The sequence below is a fragment of the Vicugna pacos genome, chromosome 20, assembly GCF_048564905.1.
Source record: "Vicugna pacos chromosome 20, VicPac4, whole genome shotgun sequence".
Classification (NCBI taxonomy): Eukaryota; Metazoa; Chordata; class Mammalia; order Artiodactyla; family Camelidae; genus Vicugna; species Vicugna pacos.
The window spans coordinates 24,903,279-24,930,732 of NC_133006.1; the positions used below are offsets into that span (position 1 = coordinate 24,903,279).

The 27,454-nt window shown below is 41.8% G+C and overlaps 4 protein-coding genes and 1 non-coding gene across 5 annotated transcripts; 1 reads left to right on the forward strand and 4 right to left on the reverse strand.

The window, feature by feature from the left end:
- Nucleotides 1-3,347: 3,347 nt before the first annotated feature.
- On the reverse strand, nt 3,348-4,348 carry LOC102531181 (olfactory receptor 2H1-like). The gene has a single exon (XM_006215271.3). The coding sequence runs from the start codon at nt 4,343-4,345 to the stop codon at nt 3,407-3,409; it is 939 nt and encodes a 312-aa protein (XP_006215333.2). The 5' UTR covers nt 4,346-4,348; the 3' UTR covers nt 3,348-3,406.
- Nucleotides 4,349-9,123: 4,775 nt separating this feature from the next.
- LOC116284525 (U6 spliceosomal RNA) lies at nt 9,124-9,225 on the reverse strand. Its single transcript, XR_004194312.1, has one exon. It is a non-coding gene; the product is annotated as a U6 spliceosomal RNA (small nuclear RNA).
- Nucleotides 9,226-10,648: 1,423 nt separating this feature from the next.
- LOC102541023 (olfactory receptor 2H1) lies at nt 10,649-11,620 on the reverse strand. The gene has a single exon (XM_072944704.1). The coding sequence runs from the start codon at nt 11,602-11,604 to the stop codon at nt 10,666-10,668; it is 939 nt and encodes a 312-aa protein (XP_072800805.1). The 5' UTR covers nt 11,605-11,620; the 3' UTR covers nt 10,649-10,665.
- Nucleotides 11,621-20,107: 8,487 nt separating this feature from the next.
- UBD (ubiquitin D) lies at nt 20,108-22,032 on the forward strand. Its single transcript, XM_015248775.3, has 2 exons — nt 20,108-20,229; nt 21,542-22,032. Exons 1-2 carry the CDS (start codon nt 20,212-20,214, stop codon nt 22,007-22,009), a joined length of 486 nt encoding a protein of 161 aa, XP_015104261.1. The 5' UTR covers nt 20,108-20,211; the 3' UTR covers nt 22,010-22,032.
- A 1,613-nt stretch (nt 22,033-23,645) lies between these two features.
- On the reverse strand, nt 23,646-27,441 carry OR2I1 (olfactory receptor family 2 subfamily I member 1). The gene is made up of 2 exons (XM_072945819.1): nt 27,436-27,441; nt 23,646-24,587 (listed from the first exon to the last, which is right to left on the reverse strand). Exons 1-2 carry the CDS (start codon nt 27,439-27,441, stop codon nt 23,646-23,648), a joined length of 948 nt encoding a protein of 315 aa, XP_072801920.1.
- Nucleotides 27,442-27,454: the final 13 nt, after the last annotated feature.

Below are 27,454 nucleotides of genomic sequence, written 5' to 3' on the forward strand. Positions count from 1 at the left end.
GGGCATGGTGAGCATCAGCTGATGGGTGTCAGTGTCATCTGGACGTACGTGATGGCGGGGCCTTTGAATGCTCACAGTCCTAGGAGGACAGTTCTTGTCTACCTGTCCACCAGGCTGCAGTCTTCCTCCAGACTTGGTTCCCTGCACTCATAGGCTGTTTTCTCACCTCTACAAAGTCGGGGAAAAGTGCATGGGGAGGGGTCCAGGTAAGACCTGCCATCCAAGTATAGTCCTGCCTACACTTAGGCTTCAAACCTCCCCTTGTTCTCACTCATACCAAGGCTCCTTGAAGTTCCCTCTATTCTTTTTAAAAATCTCTCCACTTCCTTGCTTCTAACAGACACCTTGCCTGTAACACACACACACACACGCACGCACGCACCACACACACACATTCATACCCTATAAAAATATTGGGAGAATTATATGAGGCAATACTTGAAAATGTCTTGCACAGTAAGATATAGCAGGTGATCCCTAATTGTTACTTCCCCTTTCCTGTTTTCATTTCGTTGTTCACGCACTCATAAATTCATTCATGCATACAAAAATATTCAGTAAGTACCTGCCACGCCAGACACTGAGCCAGCACTGAGAATGTAAAGACAAGCAAGCCTCTAGACCCTTCCTGTCTCCTGGGGGAGGTAGACAACTAAACGAATGTTCTATTACTTCATGAGATGTGCTTATACAGGGAGATCTGGGGAGAACAGAGAGGAGCATCTGCTTCAGAGCAGGACGGAAGAGAGTTAGAGATGGCTTCTTGGAGGATGTGGTTCTTACGCTGAGTTCTTACAAATCCACGTTGTTTCTTTCCTTGTGTGAAGGAGAGTTGGAGGGAAAAGTTTTCCAAGTGGAGAGAATAGCATATTCAAAGGCTAAATGTGACAGAAAGCTTGGCAAGGTTCAAGGACTTTTTCAGGTAGTTTTAGGCACTTGCAAGATCCCAGGTGAGTCATGAGAGATGAGCTGGTAAAATCAGAAAAGCAGGAACCTGATCTTGGAGTTTGGGATCTGTGTTTAATAGCAGAGTCTTTTTTTTTTTTTTTTTTTTTTGGCTAAGGGAGTAATATGGTCAAATTTGTATTTTAGAATAATTACTCCTGCTCCATCAAATATCTCTGGTTTTCTCTCTTAGCATATTGTAGATTTCTTTTTCCTGTTGCAGTTAGCTGTGGCTATGAGACTTACTTTTGCAAATGAAAGATAAATTGAAGTGTCATGTCACTTCTGGGTAGAAGCTATATGTGCCAGATTGCCATTTGCCACACTCAGTCTTCCCTCCTGCCCCAGCCACTAGCAATGTTCAAGATAATGGTTGTTCTGTCAGTCTGCATACTGAAGTGAGAATTACGGCTATCTGGATGGCTGGCAGTGGGCATACAGGACGTGCAAGAAATAAGCCTCTGCTGTTTAAGTCACTGAGATTTTGGTGGTGTTATCACAGCATAAACTATTCTATTCTGTCTGATACACAGTGATGAGGTTATTACCATAAAAATGAGGAACATTCGGTACTCAAGAAAGATAGAAGCAGTGGGGATGGAGAGGAGTGGATACATGTGAGAGCTGTTACAGAGAGAAATTGACCAGATGTGGTGATTGAAATGCGGAAGAAGAAGCAGGTTCATGTGGGGATGAAAGAAAATTTATATGCTAAGGCAAGGCAAGACAAGAAAAAATTAAAGATAAATTTCTCTCCATGTGTCCTTTCGAGCCTCCATCTTCCCTCCCTAATGTGCAGTGTGCATCTGCGCTACCAAACCTTCTCAAAGGTGGGAGTGTCTGTTCGACCACGAAGATCAGTTTTTCCCTTTCTTCTGACTCCAGTAATGTAGTTTCTCAAAAAATGAGAGTTCTTTCCCAACTCTGTGTGGGGTCCTGGTGGCTTGCTGCTTGCTCTGTACTTGCTTAACTGGACTATGTCTCCTTGGTGAGCTCGTTTTGTTGTATGATCCTTTGTCTTGAAAACATATATGACTGTGCCTTCGACTTTGAATGGGTGCAACAGTTCTCAGAACTTCTCAGAGTTTGTCTCCTGGGATGTAATTGTCTCAGTTTGGCTCGAATAAAATTCCTTCTTAAGTTGATTTTTTAATTGAATTTTCTTCAACATTTAAGATACCGATTAGAGAAGCATCAGTAGATAAACATTATTCTTGAGCTCTTTTATCAATGGCCTTAAGGTCAAGATTCTCTGCTCTCCCCCATGAAGTCAGGATTGGCATCAAGATAATGTTGGCCACTGAAGGGAGGGGGCAATGTGAAGAGGAAGGATGAGACAATGATTCAATTCAAAGCAGATTTTCTTTGTATTCTCCATTAATTCTCTGTTCCATTCACTGAGGATCTAAGAAGGTAATGGGCATAGATAAACACTGAGGTGGGAACAGGAGTTCGTAGAAATTGGGGCTCGTGCTGTTGCTCCCTGTCTTCCTTTCTAGGTCCTCCTCCATCCACACTTTGCTGTAGGACTGTCACCTGCAACCTGATTTTATTTTTGTGCCTGGCCATCAGAGGCTGGTCAGAACCCCAGAATCCCACTGAAAGATGAATGCAGGACAGCTGTTATCCACTGTGTTGCAGCCAAAGAACAGACCTGTGACTTCTAATGGTCACTGTCTATAAAGAGGTTGAAACTTGGTGGGGGAGGAGAGGGCAGAGAAAAATCAACTCTAGAAAGGAGAACAGGTCTTCAGGAATTGAAAGAATGGTGCTATGATTCCTGGCCAGCTGTGTGGTTAGGGACCCCTAAGACTGAAGGGTCTATCTGATAATTGGATATAAATCCTACTGATGCACATTCGATGATGAGAAGAAAGCAGCTTCATTCTCAAAGCTCAGCATCTAGTTTTAGTCTAACAAATTCCTATGTGTTCTTGGATAAATCATTAAATTCTCTGGGCTTCAGCTCCCTTTCAACCTTCCTCAGGCAAGTAGAGAGAAAGCACCCTGATGAAGAAGGAAAGAAGACATGGTAGGAATCAGAAATAATAATAAAGAGGTGGTGACAAGGTGACCAGTTGGAGAGAGATTATATAACCAGAAATGAACATGGAGGACTTGGGGAAGCTATAGTTGAGGTGAAGATAGTTAAAAATAGAATGGAAAATAAAATAAATACATGGAGATTAAATAGTAAAAGTGGACAGGTGTAATAATATTATTGAGTGTTAGCTATGATTTAGAGATACTACTTCTTCTTACCCAAGTTCTGGTCTCTCTCTCTCTGTCTTTGTCTATCTGTCACACACACACACACACACACACACTCACCCCAGACATACCGTGACCTACTGTAGTGGCTTGGATAGGTATAGGGAAGGCTGTAGACTAGACAGCTCAAACTTGTTCAAATAAGAGTAAAGAATATCCTCTCAATGAAAGCACATCAGACAGCTCTCCCTCAGCTCTCCCTGGAGTCCTTGTCCTTCCCCAGCAACCTCCTGAATGCCTTCTTTACCTCCTTATTCCTCAGGGTGTATATGAGAGGGTTAAGTGTAGGAGTGCCCACTGCATAGAAGAGACCAAAGAACTTGCCTCTTTTCTGGGCATAGGGATTTTTGGGCTGGAGGTAGACGGAAATGACTAAACTGTAGAAGAGGGTGACCACCGTGAGATGGGAGGAGCAGGTCCCCAAAGCCTTCCTCCACGCTGTGGCAGAGTTAATCCTCAGCACTGCCCAGGCAATGGCTCCGTAAGAGATAAGAATGAGGGTGAGTGGCATGACCAGGAAGATGACACTCGACACAGCTAATTGAATTTCATTGTAGCTGGTGTCTCCACAGGCGAGTTGAATTAGAGAAGGGACTTCACATACAAAGTCATCTATCTGCCGGTGGGGGCAGAAGGGCAGGTGGAGGGTGGGTGGTGTCTGGACTGTCGACTGGACCAGACCCATTACCCAGGCTACAGCCGCCAGCTGCCGGCAGAGGCGGGGGTGGATGACGTTGGTGTAGTGGAGGGGCTGGCAGACAGCCACATAGCGGTCAAAGGCCATCACTGTCAAGAGGATGCATTCTGTGGTCCCCAGGAACAGGAAGATGAAGAGCTGGACTGAGCAGCCTAGGAAGCTGATGGTCTTGTTTGGGCCCCAGAGGTTGAACAGCATCTGGGGAACAAAGCTTGTAGTGATGCAGAGGTCCAAGAAGGAGAGGTTGGAGAGGAAAAAGTACATTGGAGAGTGGAGCCTGGGGTCCAGTGTGGACAGCAGGATGATGAGTGTGTTGCCCACCAGAGTCACAAGGTAAGAAATTAAGACGAGCACAAAGAGGATTCTTTCAAGTCCTGGGTGTTCAGAGAAGCCCAGAAGGAGGAAGTCCACTGGGGAGCTGTGGTTGACCATGACCTGTTCCTGCCCAGACTTAGAGGGTGAGAGGTATCTGAGCAGTGTGCCGGACCTGTTTTATAACAACTCACCCTGGGTACTAGTCAGGTCATACCAAGTAGATGTGTCTTTTCCTGTTCCTCTAACCCAGCATCTCCAGGCACATCAGCATCCAGCAGCCCCTTCTCTTCCCCTGTTCCTCCAGGTCAGATGTTGTCCAGGGGGAGTCAAGAAACCGTGAACATGCTGAAAAACAGAGATTTACTCTGGTACCTCAGACTTACTGGCTGAAGGCAAAGAAAGTTGATATACAAAATATGAATTAATTAATTAGTTTTGATTAATTCAACAAACATTTACTGAGTACCTATTGTATTTTAAGTACTGTACTCCTGCGAAATTTTCCCTTTATTATGTACGGAAGGAACTACAAAGAAATGCGGGTTGAGTGAATTTTCTGATCACAAGAATTTCTGGAGAATTAATCTTACTTTCTAGTGATGGGCATGAGTTTCCTAGAATCATTCATGTTCTATTTATTTCACACTTTTGCAGGGGATTCCACCAGCAACAGAAATGTGGACTGTGGAGATTTCTTCTCCATGTATAGGGAACAAATCCCTGAAGAGATCAATGGGTAACCTTAATCTTTAAAAAATTAGTATGATTTTTTAATTGAAGTATAGTCAATTACAAATTGTGTCAATCTCTGGGTACAGTATAGTGTCCCCGTCATGCATATACATACATATCTTTATTTTCATATTTTTTCTATTAAAGGTTATTACAAGATAAAAAATTATGATTTGTTAAACTAAAAAATAACCCCCTGCAAATGGAAGTCCTTAATTTCAATTTTCCATTATGTGTAATGTGGAAAATATGAAAAAATACATCAGGCAAAAAATGATTATTATCTGGTTCTATACCAGTAAAAATTCCATAAGAATTGAGGCTTAGAAATGAAAAGCTGAAATTTCAGCTCTATCTTTTCATATAAGATGCAATTAGTAGTAAAAGTGCACCGTATTGAGTTTGGGGCATTTAAACAGAGTTTTGGTTTTGTACAATGCTTGGCAGTTTCATTCAAATGTGATTAAAAGCTTTTTATTTTAAAATGAGTTTAAACTTACAGAAAAGTTGTAATAGTGGTTCTAAAGACTCCTATATAACCTTTATCAAGATTCATCAATTTTAGTATTTTTACTTATTTGTATTATCATTCTCTTTCAATATATTTACATATGATAAGTTTTATTTGAGACATTTGGAGGTACGTTGTTTGCGTCATGACCTTTTACTCCTTAATATTTCAGTATATGTTTCCCAAGACAAGTTGGTCTCTTGAATAAACACCAAATTCAGGAAACGTATTGAGACAACACTACCAGCTAATGTTTAGTCCATATACTAATTTTGTCAATTGTTCCAATAATGTCCTTTGTAAGAATTTTTTTTCATATGGGATCCAGTTGAGGTCCACATATTATATACTTGGATTTCATGTCTCACTCTGGTGTCTTTAGCAATTTCTTGTAAGCCTCTGAACTAAGGGATCTGCTTCAAAACATCAGACCATGAGGTCAGTCCATGCTGGAGGAGCTTATAGGCTGGAAGGGAAAATGGGCTCATGCTCCTGAAAAACTTTGGCGAGGACACTGAACATTATCAGAAGACCCTAAGAATTGAAGAGAAATAAGGCAAACATATAGGGAGGATGAGACACTGTGAACTGTAGAGAAAAGGAGCAATATGAATGGATGAATCAGGGAATGCTTCCTGGAGGAGGTGACTATTGTTTTGAAAGACAGGAGAGTTATGGCACAAGGGGCCAGCTCAGTGGTAGAGCCACAATGGCAGTTGAGAGGCTGGCAGTTGAAAGGCAGGAACTAGGCAAGTTGATAAGGAGGTGCCTGGAGAGACTATAATGAGATGGCATTATCTACCCTTTCCAGTGTCTCTTCTTCGGGTTTAAAAGCCCCATCTCATCTCTTTATTTGTCCAGACTACCTCTTTTTGTTTCTTTCCCTTTACTTCCTCTCATTGTTCCTTCTCACTCTGAGGGATAAGTGTTCTTTCCTTTAATTTTATATATATATAAAACATAAATAAAATTTTACTATATATATCTGACTATTTAAATCTTAGAAGCCTTTCTGTGTGGTCTTCCCTGATCACACCCACTTCTTTCCCCAGAAAAGGCAATCATTATTATTCTGATTATTATTTTTTTTTATAATTCATTCCTGTGTTGTTTTATAGCATCATCCTTCGTGTCCCTATAAAGTAGTCAACCACTTCTTATTCATCTGTCAGCTATGATCCTAATACTCTTCTGCATCCCTTACTTTCTTATTCTCTTGGTAAATTTTTTTCTATTAAAATTTTTTTCTAGAAAATTTTTTTTCTATATTATTTCTCAATCTCTTCAATTTACGTTACCCTTTAACTCTCTTTTTGTTCTCTCTTGTTCTCTGTGTTTCAGAACATCTTTTCTATCAACTTTTTTCTCGTCTTTTTTTCCCTTTGACAGTAACAAAACTCAAGCACTACTTTACTCACTTCCCATTAATTCCATATTCATGGATGCATTTTTTTTTTATTGATCACCAAAGAGCTAGTTGTACAGTAGGTGCTGCAAGGAAATGAGATACCGATTCTACTCCCCAATCCAACAGCGATAACCGCCTTACTACTTTAGTGGTTACCATCTACTGAGCATTTCCTGTATACCAGGCACTGTGCTAAACATTTCCTGACTACCTGGGTCTCACAGGCATTCTCACTGCTTTCAAGGTAGTTAGTATTATCCTCCATGTACAGAAGAAGAAACAGTCTCAGAGAAGTTAAGTAGCTTGCTCAAGGTTGTACAGCCAATAAGCATCAGAACTAAGATTCTAGACCCTGTTTGATTCCAAATCTGGTGCTCCTTATGTCTCTACTGTTGAGGATTTGTGGAAACTGAAGAATTAACTTGTATCTTGTTTACAATCAAGTCAGTATCTCCTCATCGCCTTGCTGCCAGAGCATCTCCATGACAAAGAGCTGGAAGGGTTGCAGCTCCCACTTGATCCTCACAGTGGGAACTAAAAGCAAACTAAGGAGAGACGGCACTCCTAAAGGGATTGGAGGTTAGGTCTCAGGTAATAATGTTGATTGCTAATGCTGCGGCCACACTTTCCAAAGCACTTTGCAACAACCATATGACCTGAATACTATTACTGTATTCTATCTTTGTTTTCAGATGAAGAATCTGAACCACAAACAGGTTAAATAATTCTCTCACAGTAATATAGCCAGAGCTGAGACGTGAATGTAGGTGGTCTCTATCATCCTGCTAGACGGATGAGGCTAGGGGTAGCTCTTTGCCAACGACGTCCCCTCCTTAGTCCAGGGAGTTAGCCTCTCTTTTAGTGGCACTGGAGATAGAAAGGGAGGCATATGAGGTGTTGGAGGGAGAGATCCCAGGATTCCCATCCCATGGAGAGAAAAGCTCATTAATTCTGTCAAGACTCTGGAGCCCTCCAACCTGCAGACAATTAATTAGCCACTGGCGCTAATGCTGGTTAAGAAAGGAGGGGAGGATCCAGAGGAAATATGCTGGCAGTGGTGCTCCTTGTAATAAATAAAAGTTCACCTTCTGCTTCTCTGTGTCACTGGGGAGTATGAGTGTATTTTTTCCCTTGTTACCATCATCCCTTGAGTGTCCCATCCTTTCTTCTCAAGCCTCTTTGGACCCATTCAATACTCCATTATTTTTTGTTTCTTTTCTCCTTGTTGAAATGAAGATATAATTTGCATACAATAAGAAACACACATTTTAAGGGTATAGTTTGATGAATTTTTATGATCTCAGTCACGATACAGAATATTTCCACACCTTCCCCCTTGCCTCTTTCCTTGATACCTGTCCACAGCCCTGCCCAGAGGTAACCACAATTACGATTTCTATCCCCATAGTTTAATTTTGCCTCTTTTCGGACTTAATACAAATGGAATGAAATAATATGTACTCTTTTGGGTCAGGCGTCTTTCACTCAGCATAATTCTTTTGAGATTCATCCATGTCTTTTCATGTGTCAGCAGCTCATGTCTTTTTAAAAAATCATCTTAATTGAAGTCCAGTTAATATCTAATAAAATGCATATGTTTAAGTACATAGTTTAATAAGTTTTGACCAGAGTATATGCCTGGATAATCACCACCCCATTCAAGATATACAGCATTCCCATTGCCCTAGAAAGTTCCTGTATTTTTGTCCACCAATTTTAGCATCCAACATTACAAATTCTTGACTACAAAAATTATTTCTGGGATGTTTGCCTAATGGAAACTATTTCCATCATTTCTTCTATATTTATTATTTTGAATTTTACTGAATAGAGAAACTATTCCTTTCATCTTATTTATTTACTTATTTATTTATTGTTGATTTTATTTATTCTTATGAGTAATGACTTCCTATGTGTTTGTTTTATTCTCTATTACTCTGATTATTTATTTTGTTACACAAACTGTATTATGTTTGACTGTTGGGAGTGACTTTAAGTTGAGTTCTGTGAATTTTTGACATGTCCCCATCAATTTTTGAGCATTTCCTTACTTTCTGGCACCAAACCATGTTAACTGTAGGTTTTTTGTAGATGCCTTCAATCAGTTAGGAAAATTTCCTTCTGTTCTTAGTTTATTGAGAGTTTTTTGTTTGTTATGAATGCATGTTGAATTTTGTGAAATGCTTTTCTGCAGCTACTGATATGTTTATGTGACTTTCTTCTTTAATTTTTTTTTAAATTAAAAAAAATATGAAACGCTTCACGAATTTGTATGTCATCCTTGCTCAGGGGCAGTGCTAATCTCTGTCATTCCAATTTTAGTGTATGTGCTGCCAAGGTGAGCACTTATTTAATTGCTAATACGGAGGATTATTGATTGTGTTTTGAATATTGATCTAGGCTTGCCTTCCCTGGACCCCGCTTGGTCCTGCTGTATTAGCTTTTTAAAGGTATTGCTGGATTATATTTACTAATATTTGGTTGCAAATTTTCCTGCTCATATAGGATGCTGGTATGTAGCTTTCTTTCCATATACTGTTTTTATCTGGTTTTAGTGTCAAGATAATACTGGCCTCATGAAATGAGCTGGAAAGTTTCCCTCCTCTTCTGTTTCCTGAAAGAGATTTTGTGAAATTTGTGTTATTTTTTCTTTAAATAAATCGGTAGAACTTGCCTGTAAAACAATCTGAGCCTGAAAATCATTTGTTTATTTATTTGGTAAAAAACACATTAACATATTCTCCATCTTAACCATTTTTAAGTATATAATTCAGTGGTGATAACTATATTCATAGTGGTGTGCACCAGATCTCTAGGACTTTCTTATTTTGCATGCTATAAATATCACCCATTTAAAGCATACGATGTATTGGATTTGTGCATATTTACAAAGCTGTGCAATCAACAACCCTATATAAATCTGGAATATTCTTATTTGCCCAAAGAAAAACCTCATAGTGGTCACTCCCTTTTTCCTCAGTACTGGCAACCATTGATCTACTTTCTGTCTCTATGAATTTGCCTATTCTGGTCATTTCATGTAAATGGAATAATACAATACATGACCTTTGGGTTTGGCTTTCTCCGTATAGCATAATGTTTTCAGGATTCATCCATGTTGTAATGTGGATCAGTAGTTTATTCCTTTTTATGGCTGAATAATATTCCATTGTATGGCTACTACACATTTTGTATATCCATTCATTTGTTGATGAACTTTTGGGTTGTTTCTACTTTTTGGCTATTATGAACAGTGCTGGTATGAACATTCATGTGCAAGTGTTTGTAAGAACAATTATCCTTAATTCTCTTGGGTATAAAGCTAGGAGTAGAATTGGTAGATCATATGGTAAACTTATGTTTAAACTTTTGAGGAACTGCCAGACTGCTTTCCAAGCCCTTGCCTCATTTAACATTCTCCACATCATTCTAGCACTTTCTTTCTCTCCCTTTCTTTTTTCCTCCCTTCTTTTTTTTTTTAATTAGTGTGTGTGATGGCATCTTATTGTGGTTTTGATTTTCACTTCATTGATGATAAATCATATCAAATATTTTTTCACATGCTTATTGCCCATTAAAAAAATTGGGTTGTCTTTTTATTATTGAGTTGTAAGAGTTCTCTATATGTTTTAGATACAAGACCCTTATCAAATATTGATTTGTATATATTATCTCCCATTCTTTGTGTTGTTTATTCACTTTCTTGATTGTGTCCTTTGAGGTATAAAACTTTTATATTTTGAAGAAGTGCTTCATAATTCAGAAAGCACATCAGGCAGCTCTCCCTCAGCTCTCCCTGGAGTCCACATCCTTCCCCAGCAACCTCCTGAATGCCCTCTTTATCTCCTTATTCCTCAGGGTGTATATGAGAGGGTTAAGTGAAGGGGTGCCTACTGCATAGAAGAGACCAAAGAACTTGCCCCTCTTCTGGGCGTAGGGATTTTTGGGCTGGAGGTAGATGGCCATGACTGAGCTGTAGAAGAGGGTGACCACCGTGAGATGGGAGGAGCAGGTTCCCAGAGCCTTCCTCCAGGCTGTGGCAGAGTTAATCCTCAGCACTGCCCGGGCAATGGCTCCGTAGGAAATCAGGATGAGGCTGAGGGGCACGACCAAGATGAAGATACTGGCGACAGTCATCTGGATCTCATTGTAGCTGGTGTCCCCACAGGAAAGTCGAATTAGAGCCGGGACCTCACACACAAAATCATCCACCTGCCGGTGGGAGCAGAAAGGCAGGCGGAGGGTGGGTGGTGTCTGGACCACAGACTCCACCAGCCCAATGACCCAGGCCACGGCCGCCAGCTGCCGACAGAGGCGAGGGTGGATGATGGTGGTGTAGTGGAGGGGCTGGCAGACAGCCACATAGCGGTCAAAGGCCATCACTGTCAAGAGGACACATTCGGTGGTCCCCAAGGACAGGAAGATGAAGAGCTGGACTGAGCAGCCTAGGAAGCTGATGGTCTTGTTTGGGCCCCAGAGGTTGACCAGCATCTGGGGGACACAACTTGTGGTGAAACAGAGGTCCAAGAAGGAGAGGTTGGAGAGGAAAAAGTACATTGGGGAGTGGAGCCTGGGCTCCAGCATGGATAACAGGATGATGAGCGTGTTGCCCACCAGAGTCATGAGGTAGGAAGCTAAGACGAGCACGAAGAGGATTCTTTCAAGTCCTGGGTGTTCAGAGAAGCCCAGAAGGAGGAAGTCCGCTGGGGAGCTGTGGTTGACCATGATCTAGAGGGATGAGGTGTCAGAGCAGTGTGTCCAGAGTGTATTATAACAACTCACCCTCGGTACTAGTCAGGTCATACCAAGTGGATGTGTCTTTTCCTGTTCCTCTAACCCAGCATCTCCAGGCACATCAGCATCCAGCAGCCCCTTCTCTTCCCCTGTTCCTCTAGGTCAGGTGTTGTCCAGGGGGTGTCAGGAAACCATAAATGTGCAGAAACAGACGGAGCCTCACACTGGTATCCAGACTTACTGAGTGAAGGTAAAGAAAACTGATGTGAAATATGGATTAATTAATTAGTTTCCATTAATTCAACAATCAGTTGTTGAGGACCTGTTTTGTTCTGAATACTGTGCTAGTTCTCAGTATTCCCTTATGTATCCAGAAAGAATTAGCAAAGGAATCCTTTTGATTGAATTTCTCTTTCAAGAGTATTTATGCAGGGTAGTTTTCTACTCTGGAGCATAAATTTTCTAGGATCAATTGTGTTTTCTCTACTTTACCCTCATTTGTAGGAGAGCCACCAGAGTCAGAATGTATGAATTAAGGAGTTTCTCCTGTGTTAAGTCACCCCACCACAGAGATACTAACTAGATGATCCTGTCCCATTAAAAATAATGTAATTTATTTAAACTAAGCACAAGAGTATTCTTTACAAATAAAAAGCACTAACTTCAACTTAACCTTATGAGCAATATGGCAAAATAAGACTAAAAAGGCTGCCAGTTGTCTTGTTTTATAACTGCAAAGTCTGTATGTATTGGCCTTAGAAATAAGAAAGATTTAAAAAAGCCTTTGCCCTTTCAAGAATTAAACAAGAATTTGTTTACTCCTTCCTTAATTCTATTCACTATTTGAGATTTAAATAACTTTTTATATACAAATATCATACTTAACAGAAAATTTCTGTCCAAAAAACTTTTGGGTATTCTTTATCTTTATCAATAAATTGTTAATATTTGACACCTTTTATTGTTCTATCTTTTCTTTTTATATTTATTCTGAGCTACTGGATTATATATGCTCCTTCACTCCTTTGTATTTTAGCATGTATTTTCTAAGCAAAAGGAAATTCTTTATGTAAACACAGAACAGTTACTAAATACATGAAATCCAAAATTGATAAAATATTATTATTAATCAATAGTTTATACTCTTAATTTGCTAATAATTGTTCTTTATAGTAATTCTTCCCATAAAATATCCAGTGTAGAAATATGGACTCTATAGAAGCCTTTTCTTAGCCAATGAACAAACAAACTTTAAAGCATAGGGTGATGGATTCAGTCCCCACCAGGAGAAGCTGTGAGGATGGAGGAAGTGGTGGCCTCATTCACAAGTTCAGTGCTGGAGAAGGTATGGAAAACTGTCAAGACCCTTCCCCCACCAAAACTGGAAGCAAATAAAGCAAAAATAATAGGTGTGTGAGAGAAGGAAGGAGGAATCTGGGAGGGGTCAGTCAAGGAAATCCCCTGCAGACTGTTTGTGTGGGGACACGCGGTGAGCTCAAAGATGGGTGTGAAGTGTGGCAGCCACTCAGGCACTTAAGAGAAAGGAACTGGTTTTCTGAGAAAACCAGAAAGGAAATGGCTTTCTTAGGAAGCCATTTAGGTGATGTGGTGGCAAGCAAGATGGTAGCCTTGTTGGCGGAAAGGACCTGGGAGTTTATGGGATAGCATAAACGTCTCTTCATCATAAAGTCTCCATTTTGTGTTAAAAACTGTATCTCATTCCCTTTTTAATAGGACTCCTTTTTGGTCTTCTATATTCCTTCCTGTGTATTTCTTTCCTCTTGAGGATAAGATTTATTTCCCTTAAAAGAACTGTGAATTATTTGAATAATGAAGAGTATATAAAATATGTCATGGATTTTACAGAATAATAAAATAAACACGTGGTACACCTGCTCCCCTCAACCCCAATTTAGGAACAGAACAAATGATACCCATATTTTAGAGCTTTATGTGTGTCCCTCCCTGCTCACATCTCCTTTACTCTCAAAGAAGAAAACACTATTCTGGTTATTTTATTTTGTTTTATCTTATTTTTTTTATGGTATCTGTTTAGTAGTTTCTTTTTTTATTTAAAATTTTTTCAATTGAAGTGTAGTTGGTTTACAATTTTGTGTTAATTTATGGTGTACAGTATAGTGATTCAGTTATACGTATATATATTTCTTTTCATACTCTTTTTCATTATAGGCTATTACAAGATATTGAATATAGTTCCCTGTGCTATACAGCAGGACCTTGTTATTCTGGTTATTTTAAATTCATCATTCCTTTTGTTTTTTTGGTTTTGTATTTTTTTTCCATCATTCCTTTTGAACTTGGTAGTTGTCATATCTTTTGTATCTCAACAATTAACCACCAAGTTTTATTCATCCATCAAGTGTAGGATTTCTCACATTCTTATTCTCTTGGCAATGTATTGTCTCACTCTACGTTATCTCTGAATCTCTTCAGGTTATACCTTCCTTTGACTCTTTCTTCTTTTTTGTTGTCTGTCTCTCTGAACATGTCTATTCCTCACCCTCTTTCTCTAGGTTCTTCTTTTCTTTTACACTGAGAAAGGCAAGCGCTTCTTCCCAGTTCCCATTAGTTCTATATTCATGAAGCATTTATTCCTTCATTGGTCACCGAAGAGCCAGTCATTTACTAAGAGCTACAGGGTTATGAGATGCAAATTCTGCTCCACAATCCAGTAATGACAATCTCATATTATTTTAGTTGTAACCATCTCCTGAGTGTTTCCTAAGTACCAGACACTATGTTAAAAAAATTCCCAAATATATGGATCTCAGAAAAACCACGAAAAAAATTGTTAATATTATCCTTGTTTTATAGAAGAAACAGTCTCAGAGAGGTTAAGTAATGTGTTCAAGTAACTTGTGTCAGGGCCAGGATTCTAGACCCTGTTTGATTCCAAACACTAGTGAAGATATATGGAAACTGACAGGCTGTAGGAGAAGGATTAATGTATAACTTACCTACTGTCAAGTCAGAATCTCCTCATCGCCTTCCTGCGAGAGCATTCCCATGATACAGATACGGAGCCTTTGGGCTGGTTGGAGCTGCCACTTGATCATCACACAGAAAGAAAAGCAAGCTGTGAGAAATATTATACCCTTGAAATTGATTAGAGTTTAGATTTCAGAGAAGGGTAATGACTGCTAGTGCTTACTTCCCCAGCCCCTTTTCAAAGCACTTCACAGTATATAGTTCTTATAACAATTTCAAGAGATAGGTGCAATTATTATCTTCCTTTTCAGACAAAGAAATGAGAACAGAAGATGAATCACTTGTTCTGGAAAGTGTAGCTAGTAAGCACCTGTATTGAAATTTGAACCCAGGTGGGCTGTCTGAAGAGGTCATATAATAACCACATCCCACCATTACTTTGCTGAACATGTGAGGCCAGAGCTAGCTCTTTACTGTGGAGCTTCTGGATAGTAAACAGTCCTCCTCAGTCCAGGAAATTAATTTCTCTTTCAGTGGTCTTGGATGTAGAAAGGGAAGCAGAGTGAGGTGATAGAGTGATCCCGGGAATCTCATCCAGTGGAGAGAAACAGCTCATTATTTCTGCCAAGACAAGGGGGCTCACAACTCACAATTAATTAGCCACTGCCACTAACGATGGCTAAGAAGGGCGGGGATCTACAGGAAACTCGCCAGAATAGTGCTCTCTTCGGTAAATAAAAAGCTCACCCTCTGCTTCTCTGTGTCATTGGGGAGTACAAGGGCATTGTTTTCTTCTTGCTACCGTCTCTGGAGTCTCCAATATTTCTTTCTCTCTCTTTCTTTCTTTCTTTCTTTCTTTCTTTCTTTCTTTCTTTCTTTCTTTCTTTCTTTCTTTCTTTCTTTCTTTCTTTCTTTCTTTCTTTCTTTCTTTTTTTCATCCTTCCTTCCTTTCCTTCTTCCTTCCTTTCCTTCTCTCTCTCTCCCTCTTCCTCCCTTCCTTTTTCATAAAAGCCCTATGTCAAGTCTTCCCTCTCAAGCCTCTAATGTGCTTATTCAGTACTCCCTTACTTTGGTTTATTTCCTTTCTCATTTTAAATAGAGGTATAATTTAGATAATGGAGTGCACAGATTTTAATGTACAGTTCACTGAGGGTTTTTTTGGGGGGGTTATTGATTTTTTAATTTTTAACACCTTTATTGTGGTATGATTCCTATACAATAAACAACGTATATTTCAGATGTACAATTTGATAAATTTTGATAGATGTATACACCAATGAAACCACCACAATCAAAATAGCTAACATTTCCATCACTCCCCAAGAGGTGCAAATTTTGAAATCCCAACTTATCCATTCCCACCTCCTTTACCCTTTGGTAACCATAAGATTATTCTCTATCTCTGTTTTGTAGTTAAGTTCATTTGTGTCCTTTCTATGGAGAGTCCTAAAAAAACTAAGAATAGACTTATCATATGATCCAGCAATCACACTCTGGGGCATATATCCAGAGGAAGAGATCATTCAAAAAGAGCCATGCGTCCCAATGTTCACAGCAGCACTATTTACAATAGCCAAGACATGGAAACAACCCAAATGTCCATCAACAGATGACTGGATAAAGAAGATGTGGTGTATATATATCTATATTATTCCATACATATAATGGAATACTACTCAGCTATAAAAAAGAACAAAATAATACCATTTGCAGCAATATGGATGGACATGGAATAAGTGAAGTAAGTCAGGAAGAGAAAGAAAAATACTATTGTTGCTTTCAGGTATCATCCATCCATTTTTATTACTATGGTATTCTACAGTTTAGTTATCTATTTCCCTATTACTAAAAGGCATTTGGGCTGTTTTAGTTTGTCATGTCCATGTTTGACTTTGACAGGTATTTCCAAATTGTCCTTCTTTGAGAGTGGACAAACTTTCATCCCAACCATCAATAAATGGGAATTCATAGTGGCTATTTCATTGCATTTGACGGGCATTTCTGAAGCAATACTCCTGATCTCAAAGCAGTTTTACAAACTCATTCATGGGGACGAGGCTTCTGCCCCAGGGAGGCCTCAGTGGGGGCAGTGACTCGCCCTAGCGCACCCCATCAGCTGGGAGGTTGTGGATATCTGAGGCAGTTGTCTTATAACCTGCCAAAATCTCCACAGCATGATCTCTGACCTTGGCTGGTTTTCTGAATTTGTCATAGGGGCAAATGCAATGAAATCTTTTTGCCTCTAAAAAAGTTTGTTGTGACACAGAGGAAAAAAAATAAGTCAGATGGACACTGTGGTAAGAAGCAAGGAAGAGGTCAGTTTCCAAGAAGAAATTTTACCTGAGGTCAGCAAACAGGCATGGGGTGTTTGGGACAGCCCTCGCCTTGGCCTTAGGCCAGGAGGGAATTTCACACAGGAAGGGAAGAGGGAAGAGAGAGACAGAGAACAGAGTCTAAATTTGTTATCCTCGTTCCTTGAAAGGACACTGTTTCTCAGAATCCAGATCCTCTATAGGGAGAGATTCCCGTGGACTAGTTTTCCCTGGGAAAATCCCAGGCTCGCCCTCTAGTAATTCTAGGCTGGAAAGCCCCAGCTCCTCTGTTTACTGCCACGTGGATTGCCTCACCCTGTTGTCTTTCAACACCCACAGGCCCGGGAGGGCAGTTCTCCTCCACCTTTGCACCAGGCAGGTGGCCTCCAGACTTTGACTCCTGCATGTAAGCCAAGTGGGGAAGCATCAGGCTGGGCGTGCTACCCAAGAATGCTCCTGCCTGCACGTAGATCCCCAAGCTCTGCTTGCTCTCACTCACTCATTCTGAGGCTCCTCTGCTTCCCTTTCTCTCTTTCTTCCCCCAACTTGTACCTTTCCTGTAATAAAAAAGCATGCACTTGCGCCACCCCCGCCTCGATTTTCATTCCACTGAAGCACAATATAAGAAGACAAGGAGTGTAGAAACAGAGGTTTGCATTTGAACGCTTGCTTACCAGCTACTACTAATATGATTATGGATGAGGTGGCCTCTTGTTTATGAACTAGGATACCGACCTTACCACATTAGAATGCTCAAATACTTAATGGGGTACCATTTAATAATACCTTGTGCGGTTCCTCAAATATAGTAAGTGCTCACCACATGTTATTTTCCTATTTTTATTCGCTTACTTATTCATTGATTTATTGATTCACTCATGCATTTGGTAAACATTTAGTAAGGATGTGCTGTGCCAGACAGCATGCCTGGGAAGTGCTGAAGATACAAGTTAAGACACAACCATGACTCTCAAGATTCCTACTGTGTACTGGGGGTGAAGGACAAGTAAGCAGATGGCCTTACTGTTGGAGACACATGCTCTGAGAGGCTTGCTGAGGGAGTATAAAAGGACAGAAAATGGGCAAATAACCCAGAATAGGAAGCAAGAGAGTTAGGGAAGTCTTCCCAGGGGAGATGTCACTTGTGTTGTATATTCTTACAAATCCATGGTGTTGGGGAGTAGAATGGGATGGAAAGGCATGATCAGTGACCTGGTGGCAGAGAGTTTGGCATGTTCAAGGACACGCAGGGAGTTTAGGGAACCGCACATAAAAGCAGGTAGACATACAGGTCTGCAGCTCGGGGCCGGCTGTGGGTATAGATCTGAGGGGAATCAGCAGAAAAATATCATCCCAGGGAAGTGTCATTCCTCGGGCTCCCCTGAGAATGCAGACATCGGCACCAAGATGGTGTAGGATGCAGAGGCCAGAGGGGTAAACAGAGAAAAGGTGATTAATTTTAAGCAGCTTTAACCATCTACTGTCCCTCTTCTCTTTCCAGAAATAATGTGGAGATCTAAGAAACTGATGCGTGCAAATACAACTTGAAAGCTGAAAGCAGTTTACTCAAGTCTGCGTTGTTCAGCTTTTTCTTTCTTGTTCCAGACCCACCCCTCACCGCACCCTACTGCAGGGCTTTCTCTTTCCATATCACTCTCAACCTGATCTGACATTTTCTGCCTGGCCACTGGTGATGTTTCAGAGTCTCCAAATCCTATTGGACAGTGGACACAGCCCTTTTCTGCTGTGCAGCGGCCAAAGGTCACAATCTTTTGTTCAAAACACAGGGACAATTGGAACCTGGAGATATATCTGAAGGGAGAAGAGCAGGGTCAAAGCTTCCAGTCGATTCTATCAGGCATTCGTCCCCCTTCATAGTCATTCTATGTGTTTAAAAAAAAAGTATGTCTACCTCAAGAACTATGTTTAAAGAAAAGTTGTTCCAATTTTATTAACTGTCTAATAAGAGCTTCAAATAGGAGAATGTGATTTATGTTAAGCTTGTTGAAATATTGGAATGAGCTCTTGGATCCCATTACTCTAAGGAAGCACTTCTATATAACCTAGTTCTCCAGGGTGGAAACCTCTGAAGTAAAAAGTGATCGTGTGAAATTTATCAGTGAGTGAAGGTACAGTAAACGGCCACTGAAAGCACAGCAAACAGAGATGATGAGCTGGTATTTTTACAGACTTACTACTTCGAAAACATTTGGAGCACTTTTAATAAATGCTTTTTAAAAAGTGGGTTTTATGGCAGTGTCCTGAGACTTTGGGAGAGGGCAGCGATTAATTTGGAATGCTAGGAGATCAGGGTAATCAAGTCAATTCCCTGAGCACACACAGCTTATGTCCTCTTTTTTTTGTCCCAATTCAAATCTCAAAAGCCAGGGAGTACACAGCACCTTAGGCATCTCTGCGATCACAGCAGTGAGTCTCCAGGAGTAAAGGTAAGGAAATAGAGGGACTCTGGTGTGAAAGTGGATGTGTGATTGTTCTGATGCCCAGAAGTCAGTAGTCGATTGTCGACACTGGATTGTTCTCAAGTAGTGGATTTAGTTTGCAGGTCCTCATACAGGATAGGAAGAGTGTTAGAAAGCTCAAGACCCAGGAATCTAAAGTTCTTTGTCAAGGACATTTTAAGAACAAAGTTTTCTGGGCCTAGAGGACACTTAGGAATTCTCTTCAATCATCATTTTATAGACCAGAAGATCAACATTTCACAAGGTGAACAGACTTGCTCAAGTTAATTTAGCAAGTGGCATCCCTGGGGCTGGAACTCATGTCTCTTCTCAGTCCAGGGTTATTTATCCTATGTTTTCTCAAGGCCTGCTTCACACATTCTACCAGGCGAGTGTGCACAGGCTGCTCCTGGTCACATCACTCCATCCCAACTCTCACTGTCCTTTCCTGGGCGTCTTTGCTCTCAGGAAGCTCCCTGACTAATGGACAGCTCTTAAAAGCAGCAGGGGAGGACCACAAAGTGTTAAAGGTCTTCAGGTCAGTGAGGGTTCAGGACTACAGTCTGCAAAGTCATGTCAGGACTGGGAGTGGTGGTTTGTTAATCACAGGAAATTTTTCAACAGAGACGAACCATCCCATATTAGAAACAAGGAGGGCAAATGGATTGGCTGAGGGGAGAAGTGCTTGATCAGAAGATATTTTTGTTTTTGACAACACAATAGCAAAAGTGAAAGAAAATTCACCAGCTTATATAAAAACAAAGGGCACAGGAAATCTTACCATAGTCAGCAGGCTGGGGTTTTCCAGTTTAGCTGCTTATATAAACTGCATTCCAGATCCCTTTCTGTCTCCTGATTCTGCTCCTTTGTTCGCAGAGATGGCTTCCTGCCTCTGTGTGAGTTGGGACTGATGATGGGGGGTGGAGGAAGGGAATGGGCTTCCAAGGTATGGGAAGAGATGTCAGGAAGGGACGAAGGACAGTGCTCAAGAAGGTAGGGTGGCTGGGAGGGCGTCTCAAAGGGGATGAGACATAAGCATAGACAGATAGATACTGAATGTGAAGAAAGTTTCTGTGAAGAGAACCAGGTCATTTGGTTCCTGATTTCAGGTCGTTTGGTTCCTGATTTCTCTTTTGTGTGAAATCTTGGACTGACCACTGTTAGGGACAAATGATAGGAAGTGGGAGTGGACTCTGTGCTTAGCAAGATGGTGAGATTTGAAACTATGATAATATTGTCCTGATCTCTTTCCCCCTTATCCTGTCTAGGGGTCCAGGGCTCTCAAACTTAAGCTTCCTTCTCTTCCCCAAAGAGAGGTTCATAAAATTCATTTATCCTAAATTGTTAATGACCTGTTACATTACCTTATGTAAGAACATATGCTGTGCAGAGAGAACGTGGAATGAGGGCAAGGCTTAGCAAAGAGAAGTGACCATCCAGTGAAGGAATGTTGGTGGCATCTAGATTGGGAAGATATTTTTGAATGAAGCCTGAAAGAGGTCCTCTGAGGCTTTCAGATGACAGCACAGGAGTTAGCTTCCCCATTTTCAGAATATTGAAGGAAGACTTAGATGTAGTCCCTACTTTCCGTGAATAGGGCCCTGACCTGATTAAAGGAGGAGGTCATATTCTTTAACAGGTAGATATAAAAATATAGGAAATATAGATGGACAGGTGATATTGAACATAGCATCACTATAATGCATTAGTTCCTCTTATAAAGGAATGAGATATTAAAAAAGAAATTAACAGTACAGAGAATATGTGTCCGAAACAGAGTTTCCTTCTAAAGCAGGCATGGAGGACAGCCCTGTGGGTATTTCACTAGGCTACCAAGTCTTGGATATTCTCTTGGAGAGTTGTTTTTCGAATCTGGTGTACATCTTTGGATGCTTTGTAGTTGTATTTAGTTTTTGACATTTGACAAACTTTATCTGCAGAGGAGACAGGTAAATAAGGTGGGAAATTATTAATAACATTTTGGGATGGATAAGAGGTATGGTTACAAAGGAATACGACTGGTTTTCTTGCATTATAACCTGGAAATTTCAAAAGAGACGTTTCAAAAAAGAGAGGGACACAGCTTGTCTTAAAGGATCTGGAGGACCAGATAGGCAGTGAAGGATGGGAGCAATTAAGGAGGGGGAACAAAGGGTGTAAAAGGTGACAGGCATTCTAAGCAACTGTCTCTTGGCTTTCATTGTCCAGGTGGTCCATTCTGAGCAATGGAATTCAATGACCTTCAATGCCAACTTGGAAGACAGAGTGAAGAAGATCAAAGAACATGTCCGGTCTAAGACCAAGATTCCCGTGCAGGAGCAGGTCCTCCAGCTGGGCTCCAAGACCCTAAAGCCCCAGAGAACCCTGTCATCTTATGGTATCGACAAGGAGACGACTATCCACCTCACCCTGAAGGTGGTGAAGCCCAGTGATGAGGAGCTGCCCGTGGTTTTGGTGGAGTCAGGTGCTGAGGGGCAGAGGCACCTCCTCCAGGTGCGGAGGTCCAGCTCAGTGGCCCAGGTGAAGGAGATGATTAAGGAGAAGACCGCTATAATTCCTAAGAAGCAGATTGTGACTTGCAATGGAAAAAGATTGGAAGATGGGAAGATTCTGGGAGATTATGGCATCAGAAAGGGCAATATACTCTTTCTGACACCTCACTGCATTGGCGGGTGACAGCAATAAAAAAAATGGCCTTATTTTCGACTACTTCTTACTCACTAATAATTACTCATATTACTGATAATGTCCCCAAATTAATGAGAAAGATCAGTAGAAAGAAGATTTGGTCTGGACTGGGGAGGAAGACTGTAGCATATTTCTGACTCTTTGATTCCTTGATTCTAACATGATTGAATAAGTTTCAGGACAGGGAATAACATTTAATCCTTTCTTGGTTCCCTCTGATTCTTAGAAAAACTCCTATTTCTTTTCCTATCCAACAATAAAGTAAGTTTTAGGTTGGGACCTATGTTTTACTAAATTCTGTGTTTGTTGTCTGTGTGCTTCGTGTATCATATTACTCAATAATCGTTGAACCAAGTTGACTTTCCATTTAGTATAGAACAGTGAAATGGTTTATTTTGAAGTGAATTAATTACTTTAACATCATTCTAACCTTATTCATAAATAATTTAGAAATTCAGTCGAACTACTTCTCCTTTCCTTATCTAAAGCTGTTTGGTATGAAACGAAACTTGGCACCATGCCCCCTCTTATACTCTGTCTCATACCCAATTAAACTATTCATATTTCTGGGGATGATGGTGGGCATGGCAAGATATTTACCTTGGGGATCTAGAGATTTTATGTCTCTAGTGGGGGCTCCTTGGGAACAGATGTGCTTCGGGAGGGAACGGACTTTTTGAGACATGGGGGATTGTGGACCAGTTTCTGTCCTGCCTGCCTTAAGGTCTAGCAGGTCTTCTCTGGGTTGGATGAAGGAAGTAGTGTTGGTTTCTGGGTTGAACCCCAGCACTCTGCCCAAGTTCCGGCTAATGGAGCTTTTCCCTCTCTGCTTCTCCCACCTTTCTATCTTCATTTACTCCTCCATCTCAATCAGTCATGTCTCCTTACTGATCACGTGCATGTTTATCTCACAGCCTGAGTTATGTCCGCCTTCTCCACTAGTTTAGTCTCTTCTCTTCTTTATAACTTGCTCAAGAACCACTTTCTGCAGAAGAGTTTCCCAACTCTACCCCCACTCAGCACAAACCAGACTTGTAGGTGTTCCTCATTACACCTCTGGGTCAAGTGCTCTGTGGTGGGCACTAGTCAGTCCCCTGGCTAGGTGGGCATTAGGTTGGACTGATTCCCTGAGATGAGAGACCATGGTTTCTTCTTCTGGATGGGGACTCCTGCAGGGCAGAGTTTATGATTCTCTTGCCATTTAAGGGGACACTTTTGGTGACAGGCACCATGAGGTCTTTCATGATCTCTTCCATCAGACTGGAATCACACCATACCATCTTTCCAGCATATGGATTCCTGATAGGTGGTTATAGTGTCCTCTGTGGATGGGGAAGGTCTTCCGGAAATCAAACTTTCTTCAACAGCTTAGGAGAAAACCCGAAAGCCATTTCCCCCTCATTAAACCTGCATGTACATGGCTGTAGGGGTTCTCCCTACAGCAATGAACCTTTCCTGATCCCCAGGAGGAAAGGATCTCCCCCATTTCCCTTGGCTTCTGTGAGCACAAATCTTGCAGACTCTCATTCAGAAATGAACAGCTTGAAGGCTAAACTGACTGACTTTCCAGTGGGCATCCCATCCTTGGGCCCTGGGATAACACTTCCTTCCCTACCAGATACGCTCACTGTCCAGCGTGCCCTCTCCCAAGACTCCCCAGGAGCCTCCTCGCTGCCCCCTTCACTTCCTTATTCCTGAGGGTGTAGATGAGTGGGTTGAGGGCGGGTGTGACTACAGTGTAGAAAAGTGAAACGAACTTGCCGTGTCCCTGGTTGTAGCTGAGCGTGGGTTGCAGGTAGGTGTAGATGGCTGAGCCATAGAACAGGCAGACGGCCGTCAGGTGGGACCCACAGGTGCCCACCGCTTTCCTGCGGCTCCCTGTGGTCCTCATGCCCCATACAGCGCGGGCCACCGCAGCATAGGAGGCCAAGATGACAGCGGATGGCAGCAGCAGGATGACTACCCGAGCAGCCAACATCTGGCGCTCTGGGATGTCCCGGCCGCCGCCGCAGGCCAATTTGAGTAGCGCGGGCAGCTCGCAGATGAAGTGGTCCACCCGGTGGGGCGGGCACAGCGGCCGCGAGGCCAGGAGGGCCGTCTGCGCCGCCGAGTTGGCGAGGCCGCCCAGCCAGGAGGCGCCGGCCAGCGCGCGGCAGAGGCGGGGCGCGGCGAGCCCGGCGTAGCGCAGCGGGCGGCACACGGCGGCCGCGCGGTCCAGCGCCATCACCGCCAGCAGGACGCACTCGGCCGAGCCCAGCGCCAGCGACGCGCACAGCTGGGCCAGGCAGCCGCCGCGCTGCAGCCACAGCGCCCGGCCGCGCAGGCTGGCCAGCAGCGGTGGCACCACGCTCGTGGTGAAGCCCGCGTCCACCAGGGCCAGGTGGCAGAGGAAGTAGTACATGGGCGTGTGCAGGCGCGGGTCGCGCGCCGCCAGCAGTGCAAGCGCCGAATTCCCAGTCAGGGTCAGGAGGTAGCAGAAAAGGACAAGGGCGAAGAGGACAGGCTGCAGGGAGGGCCAGTCCGAGAAACCCAGCAGGAGGAAGCGCTCCTCTGTGCTCTGGTTGGCCTAAAGGAGGGAAACTCCCAGAACGTTTGAAAGGACGACATACAAAAGGGTGAGGTTATCCCTTAAAAGCGAAGGAAAACCAGGGCAATTGGGGGTGGGGCGGGGGAAGGGATGGAAGCACACACGATGCTTATGTAAGCTCCTTGACAGATCTGAACCTTTAGTTTAGGAAGGTAACCATATATTAGTTATCTTAGTTGATATATTTACCAGATTCTATGAGGGAGATACAATCTGCATTTTATAAATGAACGAACTTGGGCTCAAAAGGCTGAAGCATCTCAAGGTCATAGCTAATGAGTGGCCCTATGGGCTTTACTTAAGCCTGTCTGATTTCCAAAATCAGTGTTTTTCAGCTGCTTCCCTGCTTCTGGTTGTACTCCTAGGGACCAAAGTAGAAATCGAATCTCCAACCCCCACTACAATAACCCTTCAGATATTTGAAGACAGATTTCACTCTGAGCTCCCAACACCTTCTTTGAAATGTGTAGTGCCTAAAAACAGGTGTAATACCCTCAGTTTGGTATAACCAACATTTTTGGTAAATGAGAACTGTCACCTTCTTTGTTTCAGGTGCTCTACTTCTATTAATACAACCCATTATTACCACTGACTACTGAATTTTAATCTGTGGTGAATCTCTCTTCTAGGCTGCTTCCAATGTCCATTCCTCTCTTGCTTACTGTCTAGTGTGATGATCACGATCAACACAGACAGCACATGTGTACCAGCCTTTAAAGTCAGAGTTATCTGGGTAGAGGAAAGAACACTAAAGTGAAAGTCAGGAGGTCTGAGTTCCACCTAGCATAACTGCCTTTGGCTAGTGATTTGATATGAGGAAGTCACTTCACTTCCCTTCACCTCAGTGTTTTCAAGTGTGAAAAGAGGAGTTTGAACTAGACCTCTGAGTTTCCTGTGCCACCTTTCTGGCTCTAATTTTAATAGATTTTTGTCGGAGCCAGCCGACAATCGATCAGGTCCAGAAAACCTGTGCTGCAGGACTGAGAAAGAAAGACAAGACTAAAAGGTGGGGTTGAGAGGGTCTCACTCTAGCCCGCAAGACGCTAGGTCAAGAGTGGATGACGAGTTTATTTCTAGCAGTTAATTTATATGATTTTAACCCATTAGCTCATACATTCCTGCATGTAGGCAAAGGTATTGTTTTAGGGTACATTAACAACGTGTACTAAAATCATTAACTTGTATATTGTTGCAGACTTTACTATTGTTTACAGTTCTCATAAAACTAAGATTAAGAATTCCTGAAACCAAGATCATAAACTAGGGTATTGTTCCTCTAAGCTAACATCGTGACTCGTGTACTATTATCTCAGGTGATTGTTCTTCAGGCTAAGATCACTAACTTGCGTGCCAATTGTATCTCTCCTTCCAAAGGTCCTTAGTGACTTAATAGCTCAGGATGTTCCTTCAGGCCTTAATGCACCTGGCACATTCCTCAAAGGGGTGGGGGGACAGAGATTGTCCTTGAGAGATTAACCTCAGAGCCTGACGCCCTGCACTGTGGGAGTTTAGGCCCAACCTCTGTGCTCGGCAGTCCTCAGGTCATGAGTGGCCCCCCGCAGATTTTTTTTAAACAAATGAAAAGTCAATGTAGAAGCCTTTTAACCCTTGAGAGTGATGCTGAATCAAATTTCCTTGGTGTACCAAAAACACCAAGACTGATGCAATGGATAGAAGATACATAGAAATCTTTCTACTGCATGGTTCCTGACAGTATCATTATATAGATAATATTCACTGTTCTTAATTCAAGAATCATAATCCCCTATTTTTTTTCTTTTATCAGGAAAGAACTCTCTTCCCCTTAACAAAATGTTATGTTTATATGGTTCTCTGGTTTTATCCTCTTTAAGCAGAACAAGTACTAATATTGTGATTAAAAACAGCACTAGGGGGTCAGACTGCCTGAGTTTCAGTCTGGGTTCTGCCATTTCCTAGCTAAGCAGCCTTGGGCAATATTGCTTAACCTCTCTGGGCCCCAGTTTCCTCATATAAAAATAGAACTGGTTAAGTAGGTCAAACACATGAAGCTCTTAGACCAGTGCCTGACTTACAGTAGCTGTTTAATAAATAGTAACTATGATCCCTATTTCACATGAGGAAGCAGGTTTTTAGAGGGTTCCTACATCCAGTAAGGACAGAATTGGTATGTAAATTTATATCCCTTTTCATATATTAACTCTGATCTTTACTCATCTGAAAATTAGATAATACTCCTATTTTACCCAGTAAGATAGGAGGGTAACTGAGGTTAAATAACTTGCCCAAGGTCACATGGTTTGTAAATGCTTATCAGGATTTCAACCTAAATCTGACTAATTCCAAGATCCTTGCTCTGTTTATAAACCTGGCTCTATCTAGTATGCTGGGGACTGTGAAGGATAAAAGCACATACAAAGACTGACTTTCATGTCTAGGTAATTTTATATTTATACTGGAGATCACTGAAGCATGAGAGTTGGCATTCAGGCTTATGGTCCAGTGGTGCTAGAGATGCTGAGTTACAAAAAGTCAAATTTTCTAACTCTGTGATGACATAGACACACACTAGTTCAGCCAGGCCTTAAGTCATTCTTCTCCAAACATACCAAACCCCGAAAACAGGCACACAGTGATCAAATTGCTACGTGTATGCATGAATTCCCAAACACATAGCCCAGACACATTTGTACATACACACAGCCCATAATTCCCCTCAGGCATCCAGAACACAAATCAGTTGTAACTAATATTCTATACTGTGTCTCCACACCTCATTTGGTATTCTAGAATGTGTCATGCATATGTAAGACCTTTCTAAGAAAAGGTAATGTAGTAATGAACCTACCTTCATAGCTTATTCTCTG